The sequence below is a fragment of the Pavona decussata genome, unplaced genomic scaffold, assembly GCF_977016875.1.
Source record: "Pavona decussata unplaced genomic scaffold, jaPavDecu1.1 SCAFFOLD_468, whole genome shotgun sequence".
NCBI lineage: Eukaryota > Metazoa > Cnidaria > Anthozoa > Scleractinia > Agariciidae > Pavona > Pavona decussata.
The window spans coordinates 1,464,790-1,484,180 of record NW_028145806.1 but is presented as its reverse complement, the minus strand read 5'-3'; the positions used below and the strand labels follow the sequence as shown (position 1 = coordinate 1,484,180).

The 19,391-nt window shown below is 38.2% G+C and overlaps 1 protein-coding gene across 2 annotated transcripts in view; it reads right to left on the bottom strand.

The window, feature by feature from the left end:
- Positions 1-3,780: 3,780 nt before the first annotated feature.
- The window catches only part of LOC146450377 (translation initiation factor eIF2B subunit delta-like), a 28,054-nt gene continuing 12,443 nt past the window's right edge, over positions 3,781-19,391 (bottom strand). For both annotated transcript variants that reach the window (XM_085100393.1, XM_085100394.1), the window contains exons 3-14: positions 18,134-18,388; positions 17,794-17,863; positions 13,373-13,458; positions 12,361-12,452; positions 10,589-10,706; positions 9,531-9,607; positions 8,676-8,778; positions 7,249-7,379; positions 5,891-5,982; positions 5,044-5,129; positions 4,548-4,728; positions 3,781-4,417 (exon numbers count right to left, since the gene is read on the bottom strand). In XM_085100393.1, coding sequence (XP_084956519.1) covers positions 4,212-4,417; positions 4,548-4,728; positions 5,044-5,129; positions 5,891-5,982; positions 7,249-7,379; positions 8,676-8,778; positions 9,531-9,607; positions 10,589-10,706; positions 12,361-12,452; positions 13,373-13,458; positions 17,794-17,863; positions 18,134-18,388 — 1,497 coding nt within the window. In that variant the 3' untranslated portion in view covers positions 3,781-4,211. The remainder of the gene's footprint in view (positions 4,418-4,547; positions 4,729-5,043; positions 5,130-5,890; positions 5,983-7,248; positions 7,380-8,675; positions 8,779-9,530; positions 9,608-10,588; positions 10,707-12,360; positions 12,453-13,372; positions 13,459-17,793; positions 17,864-18,133; positions 18,389-19,391) is intronic.

Here is a 19,391-nt window from a genome sequence, read left to right as displayed (position 1 = left end):
GAGGACATTTTTAGAGAATAACAAAACAGGGAATAACAAGTTTATTTCTCTTCAACAAGACAAAACAAAGTGCTAAAACTAAGATAAACAAATCATGAACATAAACAACATAACAGTTCATTGACTACAGTATCTAAAACCAATTTTGGGACACAACTGGTGCTCCTCTTACTTCACTCTGGTCTAGTACAGAAATGAATTTTGTTTGGAGGGGGGTGGGGTGGCGCTTATTAACTTTTTGGCCTTTTAGGGTGGGCGCTCATTCGAAGGTGGGTGGTTAATTGAATAAGTACGTTAGGCAACTGAGAGTTGAATTTACAGACAAGCCGGTTTAAGTACAACTGAACTATGTTTTTGCAATTTAAGTATATCTGCCTTAGTTAATAAAACAAAGCAACAGAAGATAACACCATAGATGACAAGTTTGCCACTGCTCAGTTTCAAATCTCTTAAAATACAAGTTGATTTATGCCGGGGACCTTCCTCGAAGACCCAGGGGTGGATAGTGGGGAAATGGAAAAAAGTCCAAACGACTTGACGATAAAAGGTAGAAAGGAAAAGGGAGAACCCAGAAGTAAGTTTATAATTGGTTTCATCGCAATTGTATATAACCAGGAGCCATAATCAGGGATGGAGACCGTAAGCCTGACCCTGATTGTGACTCCTGATATAACAGATATTAACTGAAAATGATATGGTCTAGAGATGCCATGTTCTGAGAAACAAACGAAAAAAAAAAGTCGTTATAAGCTTCAAACTATTAAGGACACGATGTCTAAAAACCTATAGCCTTTGCTTAAGGCAACTGTGGCCGTCTGGGGTGAGGTGCTAAAAAAGATTTGTGAGGGGAGGTTACTGAGGTGAACAGCTTGTGGAGTTGCCAACTTCTTTCTTTTTTCTTGTTCTCTGGCTCTCTGCTAACCCTTCGTTTTTCCATTTTGTTTACAAAGCTAACATGAACTTAGTGACAAATAAGTTCAACACAGCTCTATCCGACAGGGCAAACTGGAAAGTCTTCTTTTGAAACAGAGTAGACGTACAACAAGCGAGTTTGCACTTTTCACTCTCATTGATCGAGCGCCCGAACAGAACGATGGCGTCACGACAATGCATTCATCTGCGATGAAAAGTTAACCGAGGTTTCCAGTTCGCTCGTTAAAAATGTTTTAAATATCTGATTTTAAGCTAATGGTAACGAAAAGCCAACGTAAAACTGAGGGACAAAGGGACAAAAATCTTTCTGAAAAATCTTTATTTGTATTGCTAGTTTATTATTAGAACTGCCTGTAAGGATGGCTAAAGAACAGTATCTGAGCGAAGAAACATTGATTACGATTTTGTGATGGAGCGCCACGGCGCCGGGGCTTCTGGCGCAGAAAAGAATCCTTTTATGATGAAGAAGAAGGCAGTAGGAACTATTAACTTTACCCAAAGTACATTTAGCTAGGCAGGCTCCTGTGCTAACGCTGAAAACAGTGATCTTATAGTTTCAGCCCTGGAGAAGTTGTCGGGCAGGAAACGCATGCGCAGTGATTTATAAGGACCTGGACCCGGTTGTTCGAGGGCCGATTAGATGTTAACCGAGGTTTTCGTCTAGCTGAAAATGTTTTTGAAGGCTAATTTTTACCCAATGGTAAAAAAAAGTCAAAGTAAAAAACGAGATGCAAAAATCTTTTGGAAGAATTTTTATTGATTAGTCATTAAAATCGAAATCAAAGTTATGTATATGATTAGCTTAATGGTCCTTAATCGGGCTTTGAACAACTGGGTCCTGTTGTTTTGGGGACTCACTAAAGCAGACCAAGTACACCAGCTAGCAGTCGTTTCTTAGGGATAGAGTCAACAGACCAGGAAGAAAAGTAACGTCGCAGCGAGAAAAAAACTGCCTTCCGGCTCCGGCGAGAAAAAAACTGCCTGCTGGCTCAAACGGATAATTTGCTGGAGAGGGGTGTTAAATATCGTTCAGTCATTCTTGTCAGTCAGAAATGTTAAGATGTGAACGCACGATATTGGGCGTATTTCTTTGTTTATATCGTAAATGAAGTGCAGGTTGAGTGCATTGATTAAAGCGTCCTTAGCATCAGCTATTTACATTCAAATTAGCCACGTTGCGCGTGTGAGTTTGTTCCTTTATAATGGAAATCAGCAAATAATATTCGTATTACCCTAAAACAACTCTCAATAGCCCCAGCCATGGAAGCGGGCGTATAAAAAAATGACACGGGTGGTCAGAGACGGGGGACAATCTTAGCAACTGCTAACATATAAACCCGTTTAGCCATCTTGGTCAATTGCGCAGGCCACCTTTCATAACATTATTGATGAACCGGAACACTGCCATCATCTCAGTCTTCAAGCACTGTTTTCAGTGATCATATAGAAAAACGCTCTGGGCTACAGGTTAATTCGATTCCTACAAATTCAATAGCCCCAGCGTATGCATATATTACGGTACTTAAAGGCACTACAGCAACATTCGAAACAAGCATTTTCTTCTTGTTTGAGCTACGAGTTATATCTGATGCAAAACTCATTTCAATAAAGCGAAAAGAAGAAAAACAATGCTAACATTTCAATACTTTAAGAATTTCTTATCATGAAATAATTATAGGCTTCCATCCAAAGCGAAGATGTAATTAGCAAGGAACACACTTCAAGCCATTGTCCCACGAGCCAGTAATTGTTTAGCAAATGATTTTCTTTGAATAAACATGATATGTACCGGTCCTGACACGAAATAAAAGAAATTATAAACAAAGAAACGAAATTCGGCGAGCGTTAAATAGCGTTGGCTATCACAGAATGGACGCTGAAGCAGAAACTGAAACTTATTTACTGCGAGCTATGGATGAGATCAGAGAGAAAATGGAGAAGCAGTGCGTGTTAAATGAAACCGATTTTTCCAAGCCTTGGAAATCAACTGATGTAGTATTCCTGGTCGACGAACAAAGGTTTTACGTTCACCGCTGGGTCCTGGCGATGTGGTCTCCTGTATTTGAGAAAATGTTTACATCAAACTTTTCGGAAAAAGCAAAAACAGAAATCTCTCTTCCTTATAAAAGAAGCGATGAATTCCAGGAAATGCTTCTGATGGTTTATTCCAATGCAGAGAGGCCTGTGACGACTGATAACTGTTTCTTGTTATTGAAACTTGCTCATGAATATCAGATGGAGATTGTAACTCGCAAATGCGAAGATTTCCTAGTCAGTGTATCTGGATCCGTTTGTGCCGGGCAACTGAGTATTCAGAGAATTTTTCCTCTTTTGGCGGAGGAGTCGTTGAACAATGTGAAGGAACAAGTACTGGCCTTGTTAATTCTTGCCCAGGAATATAGAATGGAGAAACTTATAGCAGTCTGTGTTCACGAGGCTCGCGAGTTCAGTTTGAAAGAACTTAAACAAGATTACGTTGAGTTATGTGATCTTATAGAACCAGGAAACTACTGCAGGATCCTTGAAAGAATAATCGAACACATGGAAGATAGATTTTGCGTGTTTTGATAACCGCGCTCAGGACGAAATTAATATTTTGTTTCTAATCTGGAACAGAACAATAACGTGCAACCAGTAGATTATTGTGGGGCCTTTCTATCACCGCGTATTGAAAACAAAAATTCAAACCCTAACACAACACTGTTTAAAATTACATAAGGACGTAATACTACGGGACATACGGGAGTCATTTCTCTTGCTTTGATATTGAATGTGTATTTTGCTTCAATCGCTAACCTTTTTTTTGTCGGTTTATGAAAACACACAGGACAAAATAATGGGTAGATCTTTTGTCGAGAAAATCAAGGATTTTCTTTCTTTTATTCCTTTCTATTTCAGTATTGCTTGGTGTAATTTGGCCATAATTTTAAGTGCATATTGCCGAAATAATAGCCTAAGATAATAATTTACAATATTCCGTTGGAAAAAGCCAACATGCGAATCCAGCGGGAAAGCGATTCTCGCGATCAATGCAATAATTTTCCGTCCTGCTGGTTTTCGCATCAAGTTAAAAAGTTATGAATCAAAATAAAAGTTCATATTTTTCGTGTTTTTCTATCAGAGACTTCGTCTTTCTAGTACTTTAATCAGTCGTGGTGCTTAATTTTGAAGCGATACGATTGACACCCGACTGATAACCGAGCATCCGAAGGGCTCCCGAGAAACAGCAAGTATTCCGAAATTATCCACGCCAGCTTCTCGCGGCGCAATCGACTGAACTATTGTGTGTCAGGATTCTGCACTCTTAGCACCACTGGAACAGACGTACAGGGAATCATTCCCACTTCAGTTATCACCATGGAGACAAAGTGAGGCGGTGTGATGTCATACACTAAGTTCAATAAGTGAAGCGAATTGACGTCTCTCCAATCAGATAGAACATCTGCACTCTCTCTGGTCAGTGGTACTAGATCATCCGGGTCACCTAAACAGACAAAGGGAAGACAACCACAACTCAATGAACAGGGATTCTGTGACGGAAGCTTCCACGGTGATATACTATACAGAAACTACCACTGAAAAGATTTAAAACAAAAGATCTTTTTATTACTTACTTAGTTCATTGGAAACAAAGGAGTCAGTCTGCACTCTGTCGTAGAATTTGTATGTCTCACAACAAACCAGCACTGGAACATTTGACGCATGCGCCATCATAGCAACCATCGACGAACCAACACGTGACTTCACATAACCATTGGCGAGAAGGGCATGGGCACCAAGGAACACCTTCGACACCTACGGAGGGGTGGGAGAGGACGTAAGGAAAGCTTTGGAAAAGAAGTCCAGCGACACACCATACAGTCGAACCTCCACTAACGGACACCTCCCGTAGGCGGACACCTCTCGTAAGCGGACACTTAGTCATGTTCTCAGCTTCACACAAACACTACATTTTAAACCTCCTGTAAGCGGACACTTTTTCTGGCCCCAAGGGTGTCCGTTTACGGGAGGGTCGACCGTATTTATCTACAACTAGGTAGAGCTTTCTCGGAGGCCATCTTTGATACAAACCTCAGCGCTTCACCTGGCAAACTCAATTTGCTTACATACCTCTTTAATAACGTAAGACACGGCGCTAATTAGCACATATGAACATCTGATTCCGTGCTTTACCAATCTTCGTAGACACTCTCGACCTGCGTAGAGGAAGTACACAGACTCGCTGAAAAAATTTTCTAATCAATCTTGTATACCGAATATATGTGTGATCAGTAAAGTAGAAAACAGCTTTAGTTAGTGAAGAAGACAGTCAGATCTCAGAGGAGCACGCCTTAATCTTCATTCTTCTCTAGCAACAGCAGTATCACTGCACTGCGCATGTGCAACTGAACTGACAATTATTGGAGAAACTACGACTAAGCAATGAATTGACAATGTTTTATAAGAGCGGTCTTTCATCTGTCGACATGTCTTTTCAATTTCTCCCTTCTCTACGAAAGAAAGCTTCTCGTTCTCGCTTGGAAAGGAAACGGCGGCTACGCAGGCCATATTTATCCCGGCGTGGAAGTCATCCGTCCTTGGCGGTGCAGAGCTTCAATCACAAAAATTCCGGAGCATGCGCACTCATTTTGCCGCTGTGTCGGCGGTGCACGGTCCTTCTGTTGTCCAATTGAAAGCCCTTATCATAATGCATAATTAACGCTACTGTCGGTATATTAACCCTTTGAATCCAAGTTCCGCGTCGCTGTTTACTCTATGCCATTTATTCTATAAGTAATGATATGTATCCAATGGGAAGATTACCAGTCACTACCTATAAGAGATGATTTGTAAACAAAGGTAATATTACTAGTCACTAAATTGCGGCAAAGGCGAGTTTGCGTCAAAGTCAAATGACATTAGCGTTCGTCGAAGAATGAAGAAAGAAGTGAGGCTTCTGTGGAGAAAGGAAGTCTACCTTCAAATTTTGGTCTTGAGTCAACAACAACCACCCTAAACTTCTTTCCTGCATCGTATGCATCTTTTAAAATCTTCAATACTAACGAGGAGCTGAACAATCAACAAAAGAAACATACATAACATACAACGATTAAGAAATCTCAAATATACAGTAATGCATGATTTCGAAGCAATTTTACCAAGATAAGCACAATGGACATTAATCATTAGCGACGTACTTAAAAAGGTGACTGGATGACGCTGATATTCATACTTATCTTAAAACGAAAACGTCCATTTTCATACGCCAATGATAATTTAAAAAGTTGGACTGAGTAAATAACTGCAAACAGAGCAAGATAGTCTCCTCCTTTTTCGCTTTGCTTTTTTAAACTTCTTAGATCCACTAGTTCCTTTTAGCTATTCACTTGTGTCTTCCAAGTTCTACTAAAATTTCTTCTTGAATTAAAATATAATTAAAATAGTTCCTTCTGGCTAATGTATGACTGGTCCGCTTAAGCCGGCGACACACCTGGCGATTTTATACGCCGATGGCGGAGAATTTGATCGCCACCGATTGATGAGGACACACCTGGCGATTTTTTTTTTCGCCGATCGCGGGGATGTGACACTTCAACCCTGTTCCCGGGCTCTATCGAAAGTCGTGTGATAAAATCGCCTAACCTGATTGGTTGACTTACTGGCGATTCGCAGCGATGAGCGTACAAAATCGCAGGAACTGGCATACTTGGCGAATGCCGACGAATGTTATACGCCGATCGCAGCGATCGCAATCGCTGCACCGGGCACACCTGGCCACTTTCGCCGATCGCGGCGATCGGCGTATAAAATCGCCAGGTGTGTCGCCGGCTTTAAATTAAACATTGCTACCTGTTGGGCCAGTCCATTAAAGATACTTATTGTGAAATGAAATACAATTTATGGCTATAGAGCGGTTTTCAATTGAGTGTCGAAAGTAATTTCGCAATTTCGTTTGGTTTTGCATTGTTACGCTCTGTGATTGGTACTGGCACATGATAATTTAAGAGCGATTTTGTACTCCAGTGACTACAAAAACCTCTTATGAGGGATTTCTTGTTATCATTGCATGTATTCCGGGTCTATCAGGCGCACCCTTAGTTGCATACACTTCAAGCTGAAATTGGTTCTTTGTGTTATTCTGTTATTACTTTCGGCCATTGCTGAGAACATTGATTTGGTCTTGATTTTGACTTTCCGTTGATAACCGCTCTATTAATACTTAGCGTTCGTCAGTTCTGCAATGTTGTCAGGTCGCCTTCCTGGCGCCTTGTTTCTATATGACAGCCATTACAAACACGTAGATTATCTACAAAATAAAAAGTAAATTGAACTCACCAAGCATACGTGAGTATCACATCACCATCATTTATCTTGGTTCTCGCGTACGTCTCAGAGATAGCAACTCCCGCCAGAACTATTCTTTCCTGGATAAACTTATCGATGGTGTTAATGAGAGTCCTTTTTGCCTAAACACAGAACAAAAATGACATTACCTGAGAAATCGTGATAGATGTACTCGGAAAAAGAACATCCGAGTTCTTCCAACAGGAGTCGAACCTAAGACCTTCCGATTACTAGTTCGGATGCTCTACCACTGAGCTACAGGAGACTCGTGGGAGCTAAGGCCATTAAACTACGTTCATGGGAAAAACATCCTGCATACGACAATGATGTGAATGTCGATGAGTGGCATATGTGAAAACAACAACAAAAAAATGAAATGTTATGTTTTTTCGCGTATGTTTTCACATATACCACCATGTAGTGTGTACCATTCTTTGCAGCTCAGTGGTAGAACATCCAAACAAGGTTCGACTCTTGTTGGGCCGGAGAACTCGGATTTTCTTTTTCCAAGCATGCCAGTGTCACTGACTGAAAAATTACCTAGCATTCATTCACCAGGCTAAAAACAAAACATCTAATTTAAAAACCTTGCTTTAATTTAGTAAATTTAGTAAACTGTGGTTGTAAAATTCTCACAAAACAACTTTTAAAACATGATCCGCACAGTTTTGGCAGACTATTCAAGGACGAAATGACTGTTAATTTTCAAGAATCAAATCTCGTGGCATGTTCTTGAGATCACAAATTTTCTTCACAATTCACGCTGTCAGAATTTCAGTTTGGGGGTACAAAGCAAAGAGATTGAGCAGAACGTATTTATAACAAATTTCAAGCCCTTTTCGAGACTCTTTCAGGACATTTTCAAGGCATTGGTCAGATTTAATGACTATATTCAAGGCAACTGTTAGATCAGCTCAACAGTTTTACAGGATTGTACGGATCAGAATTTGTGACTTATACAGGATTTGAACCAATTGACTTGAGAAACTGCATAGACTGTGGTCACTATTAACTGGATACTGAAAAAAAATATTGAACTTGCAATTGAAGGCCTTCCTGCGAAAAAAACCGCTTGTTGCTTGTTTTGGCCAGATGCTCCAGACCTACCCAGTTTTATTTTTATTTCTGCGGATTTTGCGTGTTAAACGGAAGTAAGTTTTGATTTTCCTGTTCCAAGGCTAATTTGCTAGAAATTATGTGTACATTTAGTGGTAGTTTAACGTGGTGAAATCCTTTTAAATTCAGGCTTTAGTGCACAAAATCCACACTACATACTAAATCTGGGCCGTTTGTAGTATTTTCAAATTTTTGGACAAAACACTATACACATCCCTTTCCAGGAAAACCATTCCATGTGCACTTCCCGGACATGTATCAAACTTCATACTTCTTATCATTTATGCCATCATGAAGTGTACCTGCTCCTCTGGCATATCAGGAGGTGAATGCGTGATCTGCAGCTTGAGGTATTTAATAGCATTACCCATACTAACTGACAAAGGCCGGCACTGCGTCAAGAAACTGCAATTCAAATTTTTTAAAAAAGAAATAAATAAACTATTGTCAAATTGAAAGTTTATAATATGTTAACACCCTTGACCACTACAGAGTGAAGATAATCGTCCCCTTTATGTGCAAAGGTGAATCCCCCATGAATATGACTGCTGTTTTTCAGCTTGACTAGTAATTAATTCCAACCTCAAATTTGCAGGAGTCCGCAAACACTTTTAACAAAAACGTTGATTGATTTTTAACCCAGATGAGTACTAATCCGCTTCCTAACCTTCCGAAGTCTCCAAGTCAATCAGATCCTTCAATGACATTACATCATGATGAGTTTTCGCATCATAGGAAACTTGGAAAAGATCCGAGTTCCAGATGGGATTTGAACCCACGACCCTCCGTGATCTAGTCGGATGCTCTAACCACTGAGCTTCTGGAGACTCCAATGTGAGAAAGGGTGAAATGTGGCTGTTTGAATAGCAGTCACATAGTCAAATCAATATAGGCCCATATGACTAATAACTGCATCATGCAGTCACAATAAGGCATATCAAACAGGCACTTATGACTCATAACTCAATGACATTGCTTTCTCATTTGAATTTCAACTGGAGTCCTGAGAAATTTGAAATTGAGGTCGGGTGCAAAAGCAAAGGTTGATACCATGTTCATTATCTAGTTTGCCTTCCTCTGTCTAAAAATGATAACTGTAAAAGATTAACTGCAGGCCACTACAAGGCAAGACACTGACAGGCATGTTAATACTTTACCTAATGTTTGGTTTAATTTTAGCATCCAGATCTCTGCACAGTTCCTTTTGAGGTGGTGTAACATAATCTGCAATTAACTGCAGAAAAGAAATGAAAATCAACATGAAAATTAAAATGAAACATTTGGGTGATACCTTAATTCATAAATTCCACATTTTACATTTTTGTGTCACTTCTTTGTTTCACAATTTTGTTGTTATGGCAATCACATGCATTGCAATCAATGTCTTAAAGAGGAGCTATTCTTAGGAAACAGTCAATTCCTGTCTGTCTGTAAAACCAAGGGTTCAATATAGCAGGAACTGTTTTCAGCAATTCCTTTTACCCTTGGGATTTGGGATTGTCTACATGTATATTTCACAATTAGATTATGAGCTCGAAAATTCTATTGCATGATAATTGATGAGGGTGAAGCCCAAATCAACTGTCACGCATAGAAGTTGACAGCAAATAATCTAATAATTATTGTTTTAGTATCAATCTACTAGTTGTTCAAAACTTAACAAGACAGGTTCACGTTTTTATTCAATAATGATATAAGTAGGTCACACCATGCACTACTTACTCTGCTCACCATCTACAACAGAATGGATAGTGAGTAGCGTACCTAATAAGAGAACAGCATTCGTGATAGAACACTACTAGATTTACACTAATCTACGATAGTAAAACTATTCACAAGGCAGGAGTTTGGTTTACTGCAGTTTCTTATGCCTTCCACCCTTTTCAGGGGCCAGATAAGAACCGGAAGATCAAGCCACTTTGGAGGACCTATAATTTTAACCTAAATCCAAAACACAAATAACAGCAGCAATAAATTGGAAACTTTGGAAACTTGAAAAATGAGATTCCTATTAAACTACTCTCGATCTACTTAAAATCTCTCCACCAGTACACCCTCATGTGCTGTTATATACTGCCCATTGTAATAACCTATAAGTTGGAGAGTTTTTAATTTCCATTAGAAGAACACTGCCTCTGTTGTGTTGCAAAAATGTCTCAAGCCATTATTGAACACTGACTGACTGTACCAACACACAAGTCAATAGAAACCTAACCTTTTTAAAAGCGAGCAGAAGTGCCACACATCTTGCATTGGATCCACAAATGATTCCCTTGGCATACTGGACTCCAAGTGTGATAATAGCAGGATGGATATTCCCTACACTCCCCAGACTTTGTTGAAATAAAAAGTACTTTCAGCCAGCAAAATAAAATTAATTCCCTTCGCCCTCTCCCTCCCCTCAGACACTGCATGCACACACTGTGTTCAGCCAGCACAATATAACTCCATAAACACACAGCTGAATTTTTGAAAACAGGCCTGCTTAGCCACGCGTGTTTGAGGGTATGATGTGAATGGTTTAAATTTTGCCATACAAAAACAGTTGCCAATATAAAAACATAAAGTTGTGTAATCTTTTTTTCTCTCTCCTCTCTTCTCTTCTCTCTTTGGCGTAATTCTGGACCTTCTCCAGAACAAAATGTGTTTTGGTGTCGTTCACAATAAGTGTTTAAGTTGTCACTGGCCAGCTTTCCAAAAATTCAGCTAGAGATATATATTGAGCACCCAATACCATCTCATGTTGGTGTAACTAGTCATAAAATAAGCATGTAATCTTTACCCTATCAATACCAGGAAGAGGGGATGCAATGTTGAACATTTAACTGCAGTTCATTTGCATGCCACTTTGCAAACTTCTGCTGCAGTATTGTATTTTGATTGGCAGGTTACTCTCAGCATCTTTGTAAGGTACACTGTACATGTAAAAAACTTGTTTGCTGGCAGAAAACTTCAACAGGATGATCCTTTTTCCATGTTTAAAATGACCAAACATTTAGCCCTTAAAGGAAATATGATAAACTGCTCATAATACAAATAAATGAGAAAAAAAATTATAGTCATTGCTGTGCTTGATATAAAAAAAGCGAAACAATGAATCTTCCACATAATTACATCAAAATGTATAAAATATTTGAACACAAGAATGAAACAGAACAAATTAACCTTTATAAGGCTCAATTGTAACCAGGCACTGTTCGGGAAATGAACCCACACTCGCTCCCAGAGAGGGGAAAGCTGCACCCGAGGGAGTGGCAGAAACCAAGCCCAACCAAACTCATGTTATTTTTAAACTGGGAGAACAATGTTTTTGTAAACAATATTCTTCAAGGAAAAGTTCACACAAACATGCAAATGATGCAAACAAATAAACTTTTGTTTGCTTTGGTTGCACATTGCTCTGAGCAAATTGACAATTAACACAGAAATGCTGCCAGAAAAGTTTGGAACGTTGTGCACAAAAGAACATTTTTTTATAAGGTAATGTGATGGCAAACACCGTGGAACTTTGTGACGTTTTCAGAAATTTCTCTGGGAACATTTTTGGTGTGATAGTTCATGGAATTTGATGTGAACTATATTTTCATGAACAGGTTTTTCCCAGTTTCAAATTATCCTACTTTTTGGTTAATTTTGGTGCTCTAGGAGGTGTGCAGAAAATCAAGAAATTGCCATGCTATTGAAATCATGACATCAAATTATCCTCATGTGACATTATTTTTAGAGTGTAGCTCCTGCTCTAGGAGAAACACTTTTTGAAAAAACTATTAATTTTACTCTCCAAGTTTCAATGCCAAAGCTTTAATATTTGCTGAATTATGGAGGGGAGAGGGTACCCTCCCAGCCCCTGAAGATCAAAACCAATTTATTGGGACTATGATGTACAGTAGGATTAAAATCCTATCCATTTATCAGACTCATGGAACCAGCTGAGAGCACATCTATTTATCAAGTTATCAGTTCAATATGTATAAAATTAAACTGTACCTGATTTCTTGGGTTAAAGATAAATCCTTTTCATATTGATGGAGATGAGAAAACAAACCAACTTTCTTCTGCGGTGAGGTTCGTTGAGGAACCTGCACGATAAAACCAAATTTATTGATTATTGTCCTATAGGACCAGCCTGCTGCTGATATAGTTGTCAGATGCCTTCTATGGCTGCTGGTACTGCCAGGAGTGCATAGTTAATTTTGGTATATCATATTGGAAACATTGATCATGATTATCACAAACTATTGCACCTCTTTTAATACCAGCATACTTCAGACTGATGAGTTTACAACTTTTATTCAACCTTTATTCAAAAATTTATAGTCCTGCAAAGGAGACCATCACACCAGACATAAACTGTGAGATAAAAAATGTATAACAATAAATTAATTCAATAAAAATAATAAAACTGATAAATAAAAGAAGGGTTTTCTGATAGTTAACTTCACCAGCATTCTTGTAGTTCTCCCAAACGTTATGACAAATTTCTTCTAATACTGAGAATATCACCAGTGAAACACCATTTGCATGCACACACTTGTCACGTGACTGTTAAAAACTATTCCTCTTTGACAGATATTAAATGTTTCTCAATTCTTTTCCCAATTGTCAGTGTAAATCATGAACCTTCAACAGGTCTAGTCTGAAATGTCAGCCATCTAGCCCCTGGTGCTTGATTATCACAGTATTTTTACAATATTTATTTTTCAACATGGGAAAGCAATTAAAATTGACCTCCTATTTTTGAAAAGTATGTTACAGTACTGGACAGAGTAGAACTAAAAATTCAGTCATATCCACAGTGCGTATAGCAGGCTAGGGTATTTAATACACCTTGGGTACACCTGTAATAAATTTAACTAGCCCAGCGCCAGGAGATGTCATTGCAGGGATGTTACTATTATAATTATGGGAACCAGATGTTAACAACTTTGCAATACCGCTGCTGTTAATGAACAAGAATGTCAAAATATTCTAATGTATTGTGTAATGTTTGTGCTCTGACCTGTTGTCTTGCTAATTTCTTGGCCACCTTCTTTTGAACTTTTTCATCATCCGCTTGAAGATCGTGTGCAACCATAACACGGTGACCTACAAAGCCAATATAACCAATGTTACATGCTATAGTCTAAAAATTTAAAATGAAATGTGATTTGAGACAGTTACATCATAAGCTTTGAAGAGTATGAAAACTTCAATTCACCCAAACTGCAGGGGAGATCTTTTGCTGTCAAATATTTCTCTGTTCAAATCATTTATTAATTAATTAGTCTAAAGATTTAAGGTGGCCAAACACAGTTTGTGATGCTATTAAACGCGCGCTAGGGTTGTGGTAAGCAAATACTATCGATTCCTTGATTTTATACCAAATGGATCACAAACGTAAGTTTTGCTCTTAAAATAACTCAGTTTCTCGTTTGTGAATCCTTCTTCATTTATCGCCGAACAAAGAAAGCGAGTTCGCAATGAGCTAAGCCTTTTTGTACGCTTTTCATCTTTGCTGAGAAAGCCAAATTAAAAGCCACGCATGCCCATTTGAGCAAAAAATTGTGACGGGTTATTTTAATGGAAATGAACTGTTTTCTAAGGAACTGCTCGTTAGAATTTCGTGAAATTTGACAAAACAGTAGTTTTCTAAAAGCGTAACTCGCCTACAAACCAAAAACAAAATCTAACAGAGAGTTACTTCAAAAAACATTAAAGTGCAAAACCAACATTTACAGGAGATCTCTCTGTTAAAATAACATGAAAGCAGCATCACTATGTCAGTATTTTGTGAGTTTTTCTGGATACAAAAATGGAAAAAATCTAACGAGTGCATTTTCTAAAAATTAAGGAAAACCATTATTTGTGGACGGTTAATAGCTTGCTGCATTGCCATGGCAACGGCACCTTGTTCAACAAGAAGTATCAAAATTTATTCCTTCTTTGTTAATCTTGCACCATGCTAATTTCGGGTTCTCAGAAGTACGTAGTTTTCAAATAATGTTTACCAACACCTGTACAGTGTATACTAGAAAACTGTGTTCGGCCACCTTAAATACATTGCATGCCAAATATATTTGACATAATTTATTTCGACATTTTTTTATTTATTCTCTCCACTCTTACTGTTACATACGTACAAAAAAATAATATTAAATAGTATTAAAACATAGAATAATACGCAGCTCAAAAATAAAACCCAGAATCAAATTCAAAAATACAATTCAAACAGGGGGAGGAGAGTAGAGGGCCACCTCTAGTAAAACTAATACTGTGCCCTTTTAAAGGAAGTAAATTTAACAATTATTCCACGAGTGGCGTTGGATATGAGATGGTAAATAGCCAATGAGGCGCTAAGCGCCGAGTTGGCTATAACTAATCTCATATCCAACAAGCGCGAATGGAATAATTGTCTTATTAAATTCTCCGTGTTTGGACACTGCTGTTAAAGTTTACGGAATTTTTATATTTTAAGAAAAAAATTCTTTCAAATTTAAACAACTGGATGTTGACGCAACCTCCGACCAAAGCGCGCGAAACCTAATGATCACATGACACGCGCAGCGCTTTGCAAACGGAGTTGAATGAAAAATCGAAAGCGAAGAAAATCGGACACAGTCGGACATCTAAAATTCAAGAAACGTTTAAATGTATGAATTATAACCTTTCTGAGACTAGCATTCAAGTGCTTTTGAAGTTCCAGCTCATCAAGAAGCGTAATAGTTGTGCACATTTGAGCAAATGTTCTGCTGTGTGGTGCCGAGCGAAGGAAGAGAGCAGGGCAAGGACGGCTTTTATCATGCTGAACTGAATTCCTCGCGGACGATTTAAAACACTTCAGGCACGTCCAAGTGTACGAGGTACAACCTCACTGAGAAAAGCATTCAGTGCAAGTTTTTAAACTTCAAGCTTATTTGAGAAGCGTGAGAGCTGTGCACATTAGTGCGAATGTTTTGCTGATTGGTGCTGAGCAACGGAAACGAACATTATGGCCGCCGCTCGTACGGATTTCATAGATGAACCATCTGAAGTCCTCGTAAATTCGTAAAAACATAAAGGCAGGCATGAAGCTCTTCCTGAGAAATTTCTTTGATTGGCTTTAACCTCTTACCGCCAGGATTTTCAAGCCAGCCTGAAATTTTTGAAGGTAACCGGTTGTTATTGTTGTTGTTATGTGATCTAAAAAAATCATAAAATCTTGCAATTTTGAAGATTTTAAAGGAAACTTTAGAGATACGTACCATTAAATAGTGTCATACCGAACTTTATGGCTTTTATTGTTGTTATATTGAGATGGCATTGTTTGGTATTTCTTTCTTTTCCTTTTTTTTCTACATTTTTCTGAAGAAACTTTTGCTTCCCGCCAAAAAAAAATATAGTTTAGTGACACCTGGGGCTTTCGTTTTCCATATAAAGTCAAACTACGGTATATGAGCTGATAACCGAGATTTAGTGAACCAATCAGAACGCTAGAAATGCAATATCCGAGGCTGAGAATTTAATAATGGCAATTAGTATATACCACACAAGTGAATAGTGCTTTTCGCGCGTGCTGATTAGCTAGCTCGGAGGTGATTAGCCAAGTACTATTCACCTCTGAGCAGCCGAAGAGAAACAAGATGGCTTCCAGTTTCGCCACGGTTACTTAAGGGGAAATTATTTCGATAAACGAGGGCGCTGTTAAAAACAATACATAAATGGCAACAAAGTTTGGTTTCACGGTATTAAATGGTAATTTATGTTATCTTTCTAACCTCGTATTCTAAGGCGAAAAATGAAAATACAATCCCTTGTTTACGAAAACTGCCGAGCACTAAAACTACAATGAAAACAATGAAACATCTAATACTTTTCAGCATGGTTTTAATAACAAGACAAATTTCACAGAAAAATTGAAGGAATGGCACTGCGGGAACTAAACATGTGTCACCAAAAGTTTTATTTGTCTGCAAGAAAGCGAGACGGAACTTTCTACAATTAGAAATCGCTTACCGCGTGGCGCGCAAGATTTTAAAATTTCATACCATTTGTCGGTATATTGTCAGAAATAAAATACGCTTTTGGTTCGCTTGTTATTCAGCTTGTATGGTATATGCTAAGACAATTATTCACCTCAGTGTCGGCGAAAGTGATGGATATTTACCTCGCTGCTTCGCGGCTCGGTAAATATCCATCACTATTCACCTCCACTTTGGTGAATAATTGTTAAATATAGTACAGTGGTAGATATGTGGACACTTTGGCATGGTGTCTGTATTATCCAGGCTGACCTCAGAAAAAACATCACGGACAGTCGGACACGTATTATTGATACAAAGACTACAGCAGACATTTCATGGCAGCAGAACATTTATTAATTTCTTAACTTACAGTAACTGTACTTGAACCCTACGTTCATTTCTCATAGTCTTGCACTAAAATTACCGGTAAGTGGGTTAAATTTAGCATTTCGTCGGGACAAACAAAAGTGCCCTTGATGTTGAGGTGTCTGTAAAATGGAGTTCCTTATATAAGCACTGTTTGCATTTTAATATAATAAAGTTATCACCTTATTTAGTGGTTTTACAAACAATAAAACATCCAAGAGTATTATCTGTGAAATTGCTGAATAAGGAATTGTTATGCGGGTCAAAAAAAAGTCAAACCAGGTAGAGTGCAATTTTCCTGTAAACTGCCAAACTAAGATATAATATGCTCTCATATTTGGAATAATTATGGTAAACTTGTGTCTTGGAATAGGTAAATGATCTTTATCTGAGTCATACCTGGTGACCTGCCACTTTAGTTAGTGACTCGCCACATTAGGTAACCACAGTGTAGAACCGTGGACATAAATTCTAGATATTATTACTCCCTGTCCTTTCTTCAATATTAATGTTGTTGTAGAAAATATGCCTGATCAATTATTGTGTTCACATTACCAAGAAAATTTTCCATCACAAAAAGTCCAGGGTTGTTGTCTGAGAACTTTTGTGAACTAATATTAATAATAATATTGTGTTTGACGTTGAAAGAACACACTCCTAATATACAGATTGGAGTTGAGATTGTATGCAACAATCACTGAATGAATGGATCTTGGGACGTGTATCTGGCATCCCCCACAGATTTGCAGGGGCAGATGACATCATCACCAATAATAAATTATTTGGCAAAGGAGAGAGAGCCTGGTGACATCAAATGCATGCACTCCCTAATCTTTGATTATTATAACTATTAGTAATCATAGTTTTATGTCACCAAGTTCTCTCTCCTTTGCCAAGCTAATGATCCTGTCATCCGCCCCTGCAAAATCTGCGGGATGCCAGATGCCCATCCCAAGATCCATTCAATCAGTTAACATTGTTCCATACAATATCCACTCCAATCTGTATTAGGAGTGTGTTATTTCTACGTTAAAGGTAATTATGAATGTGACAATGGTTCATGACAGATGCTTACCTTCAGTGGTGGTTTTGTGTTTGATTCCCAACTCAGCCTGTTTCTGGGCCTTAGCTGCTCTTTGTGCTTCCTAGTTAGGTAGATAATACTTGGTTAGTTTAAGTTTCAAAGGTTATTTTCTCAGAAGCAAGCACAAAACAACTTCTTGAAAATCTGTTGAAAACATTTTCTCAGATGCAAGCTCAATTTAATGCTTGTCAATCTGTTGGCATTATCAAGACTGTAACAAGCTAAATTAACACATCAAGAGTGTTACTACTCAAAGTAGTAACAACCCGGCTATAACTATAACCTGTAGATTCCTGTAGATTCTGCTATTTATAACAGAAAACAGCTTCACCTGTTTAGCTCTCCTTTCAGCTTTCAGTTCTGCTTTGGTTTTTTGTGGCTGTTCACTGCCATCACCACCAGCAACAGATGGTTTCTCATCCTTGCTGGGTCCTGTAGGTTTTTCAACCTTTTTTCCAGCAGACTGTGGATCAGTTTTTTGTTGTTGTGGTGCTGATTGCTGTTTTTGTTTGTCTTGTTTTTTTCTACTTTTTTGTTGTTTGCCTCCTTTCCCCTGCTGGTGTTTTGACTGGCTCGTTGCTTGGGCCTGGAAAAGTCAGTTATTTAACAAATATCCTGCAAAATTGCACGGAATATTACCTGATACTTAGCTGACAAAGGCCATAGGCCAAGTTCGCTAAAATCAGGGGATATTCCGCAAGATTGAGCAGGAAAATTGTTTTAGTATTCAACACATTGATAACGAAGCACAGTGTCATTGCAGAAAAGCTAGAGATGATCTTTATTTTGCCATTTTTCTCCCCAACGCACAAAATTACATATACATAGATATCTGACTACGGACAATGAATATTCAGTGCAGCGTTACAATGTGTTGAATAATAATTAACATTCTTGTGCTGCCAGCCTCATGCTTTTTTAACAACTTTGAAAAAGATCAAATATCATAAATACTATTATAATAGCACAAAATGCATATTTGTTAAAAAGTAGTTCTATAGAGCACAGCAGTAACATACTCAAAAAAGTGCAAATTATGGTGCTTACATGTATTAATTTTTTCAACTCCTTGATGCAGCACTTACTCAGGAGTAAAACTTAAATAAGACTTAGAACTCATTTGTGAATAAAACATGCATAACCATTTGTGAAATTATAAAACAAACCTACATAATCTTAGTCTTTCTTTCCTTTTTTGTTCCAAAAAATGATAGTAGCAGCATGGCAGTCACTTTAAGAGGTCTCTATCAGTGTCTCCTTTGAATAACCACTACTCTAGAACTAAATTGTTCCAAACAAGTGCTGCATTGTTAGTGAGTGGTCCAGCAATTAATCGGGGTCTGCGAAATCTGCGAGCCAGCGAGTCATGCGAGCCAGCGAGTCATGCGAGCCACCGTGCGAGCCATGCGAGTCACGCGAGTCATGCAATCCACAGTGCAAATGTTAAGAATTTTTATTTGTTTTATTTACATTCGCGTGAGAAAATTTTGGACGAATTTTTTTCTTTGTTTGTTTTTTTTCGTTTTTGTTATAATTTTTGAGAGAATTTTGCTTATTCAAAATCGCCCAAGATGCGCAAGAAAAAAGAA